General features: G+C 37.2%; 1 protein-coding gene across 1 annotated transcript; it reads right to left on the bottom strand.

Annotated features, from left to right (window-relative positions):
- Nucleotides 1–4,979: 4,979 nt before the first annotated feature.
- Nucleotides 4,980–12,938, bottom strand: LOC133724164 (probable leucine-rich repeat receptor-like serine/threonine-protein kinase At3g14840). Its single transcript, XM_062150873.1, has 22 exons — nucleotides 11,509–12,938; nucleotides 11,329–11,397; nucleotides 11,075–11,146; nucleotides 10,896–10,967; nucleotides 10,675–10,746; nucleotides 10,486–10,557; nucleotides 10,330–10,401; nucleotides 10,168–10,239; nucleotides 10,013–10,084; nucleotides 9,796–9,867; nucleotides 9,248–9,310; nucleotides 8,830–8,895; nucleotides 8,710–8,745; nucleotides 8,544–8,581; nucleotides 7,916–8,310; nucleotides 7,576–7,771; nucleotides 7,145–7,297; nucleotides 6,788–6,906; nucleotides 6,478–6,688; nucleotides 6,106–6,343; nucleotides 5,755–5,905; nucleotides 4,980–5,548 (listed from the first exon to the last, which is right to left on the bottom strand). The coding sequence occupies exons 1-22, from the start codon at nucleotides 11,607–11,609 to the stop codon at nucleotides 5,156–5,158; spliced, it is 2,805 nt and encodes a 934-aa protein (XP_062006857.1). The 5' UTR covers nucleotides 11,610–12,938; the 3' UTR covers nucleotides 4,980–5,155.
- Nucleotides 12,939–12,987: the final 49 nt, after the last annotated feature.

A 12,987-nucleotide genomic window follows, 5' to 3' on the forward strand; every position in this document is an offset into this window, starting at 1 on the left:
TTTTTCTTCAGTTGGCTTGACTTGAGAGTGTTTTCAGCACACAATTCCCTATGTGATAATTTGCTATATATTCAGGTAGAACGATAAATATGTAGTTTGATGTCAAAGGTAGAATAATATATATATGTAGTTTGATGTCAAAGGCTGAATGCAGCTTCGAGTGGGATGAACATAACTAGTCATTTGCCGCAAGTTTCAACATATATAGATTGACCATAGAAAGACCAAAGCAAAAATGGAACTAAATTGATTGCTCTACCAGTATTCTTTGTCCAAGTCAGATGGAAATATAAAAAAAAAATGGAGAAAGAGAGCAAATTACAAGCTGGCGAACTACATTTTTGTTATGGTTGTTAGCTGTTTTATCAGACAAACCATGTTGTAGAGAAGAAAACTAATAAGCTGATGATGTAGAGTCGTATCTGTACTCTGAATCTCAAAGATGTATCTGTTAAATGGTGTAACTGATTTCTCTTTTCCTTGTGTAAAATAAGATGATCTGTATATATAGTTAACTAGGCAACTTCTGTGTAAAATAAGAATATGTTTGGAGTGCTTTTGTTATTGTATTTTGTATGGTTGTCATGGTTGGAAAGTGAGTAGGAAAATAGAAGTACAAAAGACTACTTGTCACGGTTGTGTTTGGACACCAGATTTCTGAGGGTGTTGAGAAGATTAAAGGAAGTCCTACACTTGAAATACATTCTAGATCAAATGGCTCATGTTAAAGGTTATGTTTTCATGCATCACGTGATTGAATAAAGTACTAGACTTGTGTTGTGATGATTCCTTTAGTTGTCATGATGGCAGGCTTTGGTGAAATTGGCAGAAGAAAACGCAAAATCTGTCTTTCCCGTTTAGAAGGTAGCTTGCTCAAGCCAGCTTTATTCTTTCATCATGAGTCGCTAGTTTCTACAACTACATTTTTTTCCTTTAAGTTGATATGGCATAACTAATTCTTTTAAGTTGTCATGTACTGATGTTTTTTTTTTAAGTTGACAATTCAATTCTGTGCTGAGGAGTAAAGCTTCTCTTGTTCTGCTATGAAACTGGTATCCATTATTTACTACACATTTGATGATTCTTGTGATTATTGAATTTGTTGCAGATCATTAATAGTTGCAGACAGAGTCAGGGAACCCTTGAAGGTATAAGGGGTGGTATGTTTAGGTGCTGGGTTTGCAAGGAAGCTGCTGCCAGTTGTGACCACAGCTGCCACTGCTGGTGCCCTTCAAGTTACAAAATTAGTAGTAGTTATAGCAGCAGTAGCAAGGCTAGTCTATGACTCGATTATAAAATTGAATGTCTGAGAGTGAATTTGAATGCATGATCAATTGTAATACAAAATGGAGATTATAGATCCAAGTTTATCCTGCAACTACATTGAGAAATTACTACACCAAGTGGTATTGTAGTGTTCCTCGTTAATGTTTCTCAATACGTAGAGGATTGAGAAACATTATACACTTGACTACATTGTATTACCAATAAAATTGAAAATTAAGAAAAATTTATAAGGATATAATACACTTGACTACATTGTATTACCAAACAATCAAGGCAAAATAATTTTTCATGTCCAAATTGGTCATTCTACAAATATAAAACACAAGTTAGTTTTGAGTTTACCAAACACTTTGCCACTAAAAACACTTACAAAAAGCTAGTTTACCAAACACTGAGCTGCTTTACTTTTCAGCCACTTATTCTCAGAAATAAGCAGAAGCCAGCTTTTCTTAAAAGCACAGTCATACCAAACACACCCTATAGCGATTGAATAAACAAACAACATGTATCTGACTATCACTCATGTCTTTCTCATGATCTCATCAACTCTATGCATGCCGGTTGTTCATCTCCCTTTAATACAATTAATTACCTTGGTTTATATTTTTTTTTATGAAATCAAACTATTTGAAACATATGTGTAAAACATATATATATACAAAGAACTTTGAATGAGTAAAACAGAACATTATTAAAGTTAGAACAAAAAGTGACTGATTTAGAGCAACTCCAACAGCTTCCATATATTTTGATTTTACTCTATTTTAGAGAAAAACCAGTATTTTTTGCTCCAACAGATTCCCCATAACTATCCCCATTTTAGGGATAGTGAGGAAAGAGAAAACAAAATTCTCTAAATTTACAGCAATCTCTAAAATTTAAAGGAATGATTATGGGGATTTTAGAGATTGCTGTAAAATAGAGAATCTGTTGGAGTTGGAGAAGAAAAATAGGTTAAAGCTTTGACTTTTGCTTCCTTATAATACAAAAATTATAGAGAAGCTGTTAGATTTGCTCTTAGCATTTCACATTCCAAGTTATCCGAGTCTTTAGTTTTTAATTGATATACCAATTGCAACCAAAAACCATTTGGTATTTTTAAGGATGTGGTATATATAGGACTACGGGTATATATTAATATAGCATTTGTTAATCTAGTTGCCCAAGTTTTAATTTTTTTTTGAGTAAACTGAGGTCAGCCCTTTATTGAGATTGGAATATTACAATGAGATGATGCAAAAGTACACCAACCAAAATAAACAATACGAAAGGAAAAGATGCAAAAATTGCATCAACATATAAGGAAGAATAAATAAGGCAAGAATAACAGCGCCGAAACGCATGGCTGAATTTGCACTACTGATTACAGCCGTGTAGTGAATTGAGTAGTCGGTGGTTTGACTACCCATCGAACTCCAACGCACAAAGTGACAAAAATCAGCTTGGCGTCGGAATGAAGGCACTCTCCCACCTAAAGATCGAAGCCGGCCAAGGGTGTCAGAACATGGCCATGTTGGCAGACGATCTTTCACGAACAGATACCAAAGATTTGGGTCTCGAATCCAATACCAATAACGCAGAGGAGCCCCAAACCATTTTGGCAAACGAACTCCCAAGAACCAGAACAAATACCATATCACTATGAGTAGCTGTCTCGGATCCAAGATCCGGATTGGAATACGACCCGGATCCCAAATACGGATCCAAATCTGACCCGAGACCCAAATCAAGTCTGCCAAAACAGATCGGACAAGAGCCCAAGCCCAATTGAATCTGATTTGGGCACCCATGCACATGGGCACCCTAGCATCAGCTCCTCCCTGCTCTGCCCTCGACCCCAGGCGCTGCGCCGTCGATCCTGGCCGGAGACCTCCATTCCCAGACTTGGCTGCTCGAATCAGAGCGTTGCCGCCTGCCCCAGTGGTACACGGATCCACCGCCTGGAACCACAGCCAGCCTGCATCGTCCGCCTTGCGAGGATTGGAGCTCCTCCGAGACGGGGTTGAGGACTTCACATCAGACGGAGCAGATAGTCTTGGCGAAGTCGGTGTTGGAATCCCATCCCCTATAGTCATGGTCAAGCAGCGACCCATCGTGCCTAGCTTCACCTCCCTCGGACCAGATCTATCCCACAAGCCCATCATCAGACGTGCCCGGCACTGTCGGATTTGGTTAACAACCGGTGTCGTGCCAATCCAGCAAGGCGGCACAGCCCCAGCTACGCTCCACCAATCACCATCAGATCCACTTTCCTCCGACTTCAGTCGAGCCCGGATTGGACGAAGACGACGAACTCTCGGTGCCATCCCAGTCCAGGTATGCAGCGCAGCCTCTTCCCTCCTCAGAAAAGAACTGCTATGATCAGATGGCATCTGATAAAAGGAGGTCGTCGCCGGCAAGATTGCAAGCCACGGCCGATCAGGCGACATGGTATGAGCCGTGCGCCAAGGTATCGACACCGATAACGATGCCGGAATGTTGCTCCATCGGTGATGGAGTAAGGTACAGAGAGGCCAAGAACGGCGCTCTCCCAACCCTAGCAGAGCGCTAGGTATTTTCATTATCTTTAATCTAAGTATATAGTTGCCCAAGTTGACTACATAGAACAATATATTGTGGCAGTAAAATAGAAGCTTCACCAAATAAAGAAAAATGTATTTATTCAATATTTTTTTTTAGCGAAACATGACTTTTATTTCATTATACAAAAGAAGTTATACATAATAGTTCACCATATTGGGTACAACATAAAACAACCACTATCTAAATAACCGCACTATTAATTGGTGATAGAAGTCTTTTTGGAAATGAATATTTCATTAGGGACAAGCCCAAAAAAGCCCAAAGGGAGAAAAATTACGAGAGAAGGAAAGAAAGTAAGAAACACAGCAAGCATCTCCTAAATCAGACAGAAATAGAAAAAGGTGATAACCAAAAACCGGGGAAGGAAACCCCAGACCACCAAACCCTCTTACATTATATGAGGGCAGGGGAGACCATCATTTCGGAGAACCAGCGTCAAGGAAGGTGGTGGCTGTGTTTCTTAAACCCAAAATCCTAAATTGGCGATAGAAGTCACAAAATAGAAAGTACAAACCTGGATTCGTATAATAAAATTTGTGAATTCAGAATTCATAATAATTGTAATGCTTCAACTTAAAAAACAGTAGAACTAAAAAATTCGAACAGACCCGGAGTATTTAGAGCACTGTAAAATTGCAGCAGCCCTAACTAGTAAATGACCTGCAAAGAGATCACCCATAGACCGACCTGGATGTCGCAAAGTCCAGTTCGATCCACATAAGCAGAGCTCCTAAAATAGACTGAAAGTTCTTAGAAGGCTACTTTGGCCCAAGGTGGTTTAATAGCCCAACCAACTCCAAAGCCCTAGCACACCCCAAACGAGGCCCAATTGGCCCAACCAGCTCCAAATGAAACACCACCGCTCATACCACCACAAAAGGCCAGCTCCGTAACACAGACCACCATCGAAAGGAGCAGTCCCCTACAACCAAGGTTGAAAAAGAGGAACTCAATAACCACCTACCGTGGACTACAAGACCAGAGGTGGCACTAGGTGCCTTGTATTGCAAGTTATGTAGTTGTAATGCAAATCTCTGCTCCGAAATAGATTGAAACATGACATTATGTTCCACATTCTAATAAGCCAAGGCAAGTTGATCCAATGACTTATCCGATTTAGGTATTATAGCTATTGAAAAGAAAATTGGATCGACAAGGTCATGTAAACAATTGATTTCAAACTTTACACTGTAAGTCACTTTTGTTATTAATCGAATTCCAACTATATTGATAAAAAAATTATAGAAGTAGAAAAGAGGTATGAACATATATATTGATGAATTATCTATTTTCTGTTCTCCCAATAACTGGAATCAGGATGGACGGAATAGAGATCATGAGCAGATGTGGATGAAGCAGTCCACGATGGTTCAATTGACATAGTTTGTCTTTGACTCTCAAGGTCACCATTGTTTTCTTCGAAACTGGATTGAAAATGTTTCCTCATTGCATTGATTTCATTGTTTGAGGCATTTGGATCAGAGATCACCTCCTGAACCGAAGCCCTGCCTTCAAGCATTTTCACCACTGAAGACATGGAAGGCCTAACTGCTGAAGACACATGAGAGCAAAGGAGAGCCACATTGATTGTAGTAATCATCTGTTCTTTGTTAAACTCTGAGCCTAGCCTTGGATCCACTAGGTCCAACAAACTCCCTCTCTCCTTTAGAATAAGTGCCTGTAAACATGAAAGATACAAAAACCATTATAATTTATCTATCTTGAGATTAATTTCATTGAAAGGATGTTTTTAACTCTATGAAAAAAGAAAACAAGTGAAATTTTTAGCGTTCAGAAAAAGCCGTAAATACTTGATATTATAAGAGAAAGATAACGTATGAAATTAAACTCAAGATTAGAGAACAAAGCAGAGATTCACGTTACCCAATCAAGAAGATAAAAACATTCTTCTTCGGAGCGGTAAGTCGTGTTGCTCCTCCCACTGACTAATTCCAACACAACAATTCCGAAACTATAAACATCTGCTTTATCAGTCAGATAACCTCGCATTGCATATTCAGGTGCCATATATCCACTGCCAAGTCATACAGTCAAATATGATCTAGTATAAACACATAGTAATAGTACTACAAATTTGATAGAAATAGGGTTTTTCTTTTCTTCATTGAATGATTAAAATGCAACACAGTTGAAATAACAAAGCTGCATTAAGGGCAGAGAAACCTTCCATTTGTTCCAAAGTACAAGAAAATAAAGTAAAGCATAGAGGCTCACAGAGTTCCAGCAATCCGGGTGCATATGTGGGTATTATCCTCTTCATCAAGCTTGGCCAATCCAAAATCAGCAATCTTTGGACAAAGATTTTTATCGAGTAGCACATTAGTAGCTTTAATGTCTCTATGAACGATCTTCAACCTTGATTCCTCATGGAGGTAAGCCAAACCTTTTGCTATACCAACACAGATCCTGTGCCTTGTTGGCCAATCCATCTTCACCTGACTTGCTTTTGGGCCTTCAATTTGTCAAATTGATAAAAAGTAGTTAGAAGAAACATATTTTTTTCTTTCGAGTATAGAATCTTTGCAGACCCTAAGCATGAACCAAACAAGTTTAGGTATAAGAAAATTATAGACGAGAAACACTTACCAAACAGAGCACGAGCAACACTATTATTTTCCAAGTACTCATAGACAAGCAACAAGTCATTTCCTTCAATACAACATCCATAAAGCTTGACAAGGTAAGGGTGTTGCAGAGCAGAAATCATGCCAATCTCATTCACAAATTCACGATTCCCTTGCTTTGATTTGGCAGAAAGCTTCTTAACAGCAATTGCGGTGTCATCTGATAGAAGGCCCTGCATGTATCAAACATAGTTACAGTTTAACCCCTTCGTAAACCAACAAGAAAATTCTGCTTTTAACAATAAACAGAAATTACTGGTCCTAAAGAGTACCTTGTAAACAGGACCAAAACCACCTTCTCCAATCTTATTCGATATGTCAAAGTTGTTTGTGGCAGTTTTGATTTGCCTCAAGGTAAATCTGCTGGTTTGCAGGTCCACACCCTTCAAATCTATATTAAGTAAACTTACATGTAAGAAATTATTGTCCATACTACAGACTAATAGCATTCTTATTTCTTAGTATCTTAAGACTAATTTGAGGCCTAAGAGTTGACAACGTCAGTGTTTCCATAACTTTAACCTCAAAAAATATCTTAGCAGCATCAGTATTTAAAACTTCACTATATGTGTGTGTGTGTGTGTGTGTTACGGAACGAGAGTAATATACATGAAAAGATGTAAAAATACCTTGTTCTAAAGTATTTGCTGGTCCTATGAAGCCTTTCCACCAGAGAATACCTAAAACCAGTAATATAATGAAGACTCCTCCGGCCACGATTCCAACCACTGCACCTGCAGATATACCACTGCTCCCAGAGGTTTCTTGAGGGGGTGGAAAGTCTGCCAGAAGAAGAATAGCTTTAGCAGAGTACATGTTAATGATAGGAGTGCGTTATCCAACCAGCTAACTAATGTACAAAGCAACAAATGATGCAACCATTTACTGGAACTTCAGTATAAGTAGATGATATGAAACATAAGTTGTTCTGTCAAATTTTGCTTTGGTGCGATGCTTATTCTTATATTGTTTCTTGACAAAATGAAATTTTTACATAGAAACATTAAACTACAAGACATTAGCAGAAGAAGGTCAAAGCTTATAGCGTAAAAACACATACCAGAATCTATAGAGATAGCTGATATAAGAGGACCATAGTCTCCTTTGTAAGGGACCCCCGTTGTCCCTTTCCCAGCCCAGAATAAACGGATCTCCAAAGTACTATCAGTTACGTTAGCAGTGAATTTTTGTGTGACTGCCTTACCAAAGCCACCTGCTGCATCTGCAATATTGAAATCCTTGAACGCTAGTGAACCCTGCAAAGTAGTACAATTACATAACATTTCGTGTTCATAAGTAACTCTATCTTCTGAGTCCTGACTAATTTTCTTTCTTCAAAAACATTTATTGAACTTCACAAACTTTCGTTGATATATGTTGAAGGCTAGGTGTATAGCTACCTGAATGTATATATCAAATACACGTCTTCCCAGGCTACTATATGTTGTGTCATTTGTAAATATTATCTCTGCAAAGTGGAGGTTTACCGTGTAGCTTCCATTTGCGAGACAATACCCATAGTAAGTTAGAGAAATAGGAGAAAGGCGTGCATTCATGTACAACTCAGGATTGGCCATAGTGAGTTCAGATGAATTAGTCCAGATATAGTGCGCAGGACGATCATCATCAGCGAAGTAGCCAGTGGTGCTTGATGCCCAATTTATCCTGCTCTCGTAAACTGATGAAGGCCCAGCTACATCAGTATCTTCCTCATATGTTGCGTTAGTGGGTCTTGTGAAATTTTCATAGAGGAGTACTTCTTTTCCGCCGCAATTTATATGAAGAGTGTACCAAGCTATGCCAAGAGCAAAAAGAGTGTCAAGCTTTAGATAGGTCCAGAAGAAAAGATGAGGCTTTAACTTGTCGTCAGCATAAATTCATGTTTGTGCGTCTTTTCTACACTGACCATTTGATACTGTAAGACATTCAGTAAAGGACTGCTACAGAAGTGTCCTCCCCCCCCCCCCCAAAAAAAAAACAAAAAAATGACCAGACATTAATAGAGAAAATTGATAGAACCCAACTTACTTTTTATACATTTTGCAAGTGGTAAACATGAAACAGATCTGCCAGATTAAATAACAGAGAACCAAGAAAAGTTCAGCAAGATAAAATCATAAACCAACTGGAATGCACAGCTTGGAATATCAAGTAAGTTTTACGCATACATGATTTTAAGTAATTAGAAACTTACGAAGTATTGCCACCTGAAGAGCTTGCAAACAAGTTCCTGTTGTAATTATTAACACATCTTCGTAAGTTAAGGATGCTCCATAAAACACAAGCGAATTTAGCTTAATGAAGATAATCTTACAAGCCATCTCGTGGTTCACACTTCTCATCATTTGATTTCATGGTGAATTTGTTATATGAAAGATCACTGCACAAAAAGAAGAAGAGATAAGCAGAAACATTGCTGGATACTGGACTAGTAAATAAAAAGTCAAACAAACTCCATGAGCAGGAACCTTTAGCAACTTTCACCACTTAGGTGATAGGTGCATGCATGAGGTCACGTTGGTCCAAGCTAACCTTCTATGTAGATTTAATGCCTATTTTCTGAGTATAATTGCAATGAAGCTCCAAAATGCAAAGTCATAATAGATAATGCAAGTACTATATATGCTTTATCATGTAATACTATAGATAAGAAATTTATTTTATATATTACAGTAACAGAACATAAATTTCTTATCGACTTACTACGTATTAGTATGGGAAGAGAAGCTTACATGCTATCGGCTTTCATCCAATCAGCTGGCACAGTTCCGCTCAGCATGTTTCCAGTTAAGAACCTAATGAGAATTAATATTAAAAGGATTCAGTAACAAAGGTAGTGTTTATTAGTATGAATTTTATGTATAAATGATTTTAGAGATCCCGAGTGCCTCGGATCAACATTTTCAAGGTATAGACATGGAATTACAATCCTACAAATCGTACATCAAGTAAAGGGTATCTATATTTAAAAAGATTATTTGATCAGAAAACTAATCTTCCAATGCCACCATAAGATTTTCATTCTAAACAATATATCATGCCATCATTCTAAACAATATATCATGCCATGTTTGATGTGGATAGTCAGTTCTTTTTTATGTCCAAAAATCAATGAAATTCTTACTTTACAAGTCACATCACATCAATGGTACATTCTACAGTTCTACTTGGAGTCGAGGTAGCATGTTTTCAGATTGGACAAAAGACTATCTCACTTGCTACTGAATAAGATCTCCTTATAAACAATAAAAGATCTGTAATATACATTCAAATTGCTTACATATTATCCAGATTTCCTAGACCAGAAAAGTTGTTTGGGATATCTCCAGTTAGCTTGTTAAAACTAAGGTCTCTGCAAACAAACCAATACAAAGTTATGTTGACATGATCCCCTTCATTTAGTATCATAATATCTAGAAAGAAGATAAATATATCTGAAAACAGAGAGAAAAAAAAAAAAAAAAAAAAAAAAAGATCAACAAAAGACTTGTACTAACAAAATTTTTAAAGTCGACATGTTCCCAAGATATTCAGGTAGCTGCCCACTAATATTGCAGTTCCGCAACACCCTGTAAAAGTAACACTAATACTTTTGAGTTTCCAAAGACTCCTTGTGCAGCCAGAGATTTGTTTCATAGAAGTAACAACTTACAATGTCTCCAGGCTTTTCATATTATCAAGTACAGGAAAGGATGATTCAGATCCATTCAAGTCAGTAATTCTCCTACAAGTAAAGTTGATGCATGAACATGAATTACATAGTTCTTATTCTATTTGATTTATAAACCAGCAAATACTGACAAAAGGTACTAACAGGTCAGTTAATCTTGTCAAGAGAGAAATGCCGGAAGGAATTGGCCCTGTAAAACCACTAGCCTGAATCACTCTGTTTTCAAAAGTCATAGTTTAAATTAGTCATGATATAAATTTCAAAATCAAGCAATAGTGAACATGGAAGATATGCACTCACAGTCCCTCAAGATTTGTCCAGCTCTGAATAAAATCAGGTATCTTCCCAGAAAAGGAACTGTCACTAATCCGACTGCATAATGATGGGAAACAGAAAAATGAAAACAATCATTAGATTGCGATAAATTATGACTAAAGCTGGGTCCTAGGAGCTTTGTAAGAAAGAAAGAAAGAACACCAAAAATCTTACAAGTCAGTTAAGGTGGTAAGCTTTGCAAATGTCTCTGGCAACTCCCCGGTAAAATTGTTCGAGGTAAGAGACCTAATGAATCGAAGGGACAAAAGATTACAAATAAAGATATCATAATCAATGATTCACTAGAAGTAGACATACATTATCTGTATACAGGAAAATAATTCCAAATGAGCCACATATCAGTTATTAAGGCTAAACTTTCAAAGATATTTTACATTTTTTTTATGCTAGACAAATTTCCAAGCTCCGCAGGAAGAACTCCAGAGAAACTATTGAAATCGATGCTCCTACACAAAACAGATTCACATCCATTAAAATCTTCAAAAAAGTCGCATAAAAACTTCATATATCAAGTAAAGCAGAGAAGGAAAAAAAATGCTATATCAAAACTCACAAATTTTCGAGCGTGGTGATGTTTCCTAGCTCAACAGGGATAGAACCTGTCAAACGGTTTGCACCAAGACCACTGCCACAATACTTATATGTCAAATGGCTCAATAATTTAAAAATGGCCAGGAATATGAAATACACAAAACATACCATTTGTAAGATTCAAATATTTATGTTCCAATTAAATAGCAAGTCAATTGACATAAAATATCTCACGCCAATGCAGACATATATATGCAGATGGAGATAAGAGTGTACATTATAACTAGTGGCAGGGAGCCCCATTCTGGAGGGATGGTGCCATTCAGGTAGTTGCGGGTGAGGTCACTGGAGGAAAAAGAAAGAAATGAGGCATCCAGTTATTGAAAACTGAAATACAGGTAAATTCATTAATGAAATTTGTACGACTCAAACTTGGAGTGGTAACACTGTGCTTACATTTCTTGGAGATAGGGGAGCCTGATCAACTCTGGCGGGAGTTTTCCCGGCAAATTCTGAGATTTCAAAAGTCTGCACTTCATCCCAGATAAAATATTCATGAATAATAGTACGTAAATACTTAATGTAGGTCAGGTAACTGAAAAAGGGTACCTAACTTTTGCACTTCCCAGAGGGGACTGAAACATTAGTTATAAGTTGAACTCAGATGATGGCCTTTTCGGAAGAATAAAGCTTGTGATTCCATTATACAAACAGTTGGAGTGGATTGTCACAACTCACAGAGCAGTGTGAGCCATTGATTATCAGTCAAATTAATTACAAATCTTATAGATGTAATAATAACCAACAATAATGTAGCTACGTTATGTGTAAACAAAATTATTCAAGAATTAAGGCACAGGTTTACAATTATCATGTTTCGTGTAACAAGAAAGAAGTAATCACTGAAGAACAGCAGCAACACAAGCTAAGAAAGGGTTACCAAACAAAAACAAAAACAAAAACAAAACAGAGCTACAAAGACAATTAAGCCAGCTAAGTAATGTACCCTGTAATAAACACTAAGCAAGGATTGGTTACCCTCTAAGTCTAGCTTCATATAGGCACTTAAGCTTTAGTTCATTGTTGTGATTGTAATTGTCATTTCAAAATTCATTCAATAAGATAGAGTTTTACAGAATCAGTTTTGCTTTGCACAGCACAGATATTCGTACTGCATTTTCTTTTGGGAATTTGATCAAACAGCTACCGTGCAATTAGGATGTGGAAGAAAAGCGAAGCTAGTTTTGTAGTAATTAGTAGTTTAGCACTAAAAAGAACGCATTCGAAAATTTAACAACTTACGAAAAGAAAATCACAACGGAAACAAAAAACAAACAAGAGTTTTTAGAATTGGGTTGGCTCCGCTGCTGTGCGTTGACCATTAATTTATAAGAGAACTACAGGGTTTGTTATATACAAAATTGACCTAAATACCCTTGATATATACAAAATTGTTTGTTATACGGGAGAGAATCAAACTCATCATCTAGCCTAATCTAACACAATTTCTTACATTTGAGAGAATTAAAATCGGGTGGTTATAGAGATTTTCAGAATATGTTATCACTAAGGTTTTTTTTTTTTTTTTGATACGAAAATATATGTTATCACTAAGGTTGGTCATATGGTAAAACACTTCCCGGGAGCCTTTCTTGCATTATCAAGGGTGGATCCGGATCCTCTCCTTGGCTCTTTCCAGCCTTATTTATTCTTGACTTTTAATCTTAGCCGTCAATCCGAAATCTAACGGTCACGAGTTGTACACTTCAGCTCTAAGAGCAAGTCTACCCGTTGAGGTTGGCAGGTCAATATTATTCACTGCTTTTTGCCTTTCATTTCCACTATTTAGGTCAAAATGTCAGATATTGTTCACAAAAGGTCACCGAATGTCAGTTGGCAGGTCAAGAAATTGACTCAGAAAATGACCCAGAGTGA

The sequence above is a fragment of the Rosa rugosa genome, unplaced genomic scaffold, assembly GCF_958449725.1.
Source record: "Rosa rugosa unplaced genomic scaffold, drRosRugo1.1 SCAFFOLD_157, whole genome shotgun sequence".
NCBI lineage: Eukaryota > Viridiplantae > Streptophyta > Magnoliopsida > Rosales > Rosaceae > Rosa > Rosa rugosa.

What these genes read in the sequence shown, in the direction of transcription:
- LOC133724164 (XM_062150873.1), bottom strand. Translation starts at nt 11,609, where the DNA reads ATGAATATTTTATCTGGGATGAAGTGCAGACTTTTGAAATCTCAGAAT. An exon ending in TTGTCTAGCATAAAAAAAAT is followed by an intron (nt 10,747 to 10,895) that starts GTAAAATATCTT and finishes TCGATTCATTAG; the next exon opens with GTCTCTTACCTCGAACAATT. An exon ending in ACTTGCAAAATGTATAAAAA is followed by an intron (nt 8,311 to 8,543) that starts GTAAGTTGGGTT and finishes CTCTTGGCATAG; the next exon opens with CTTGGTACACTCTTCATATA.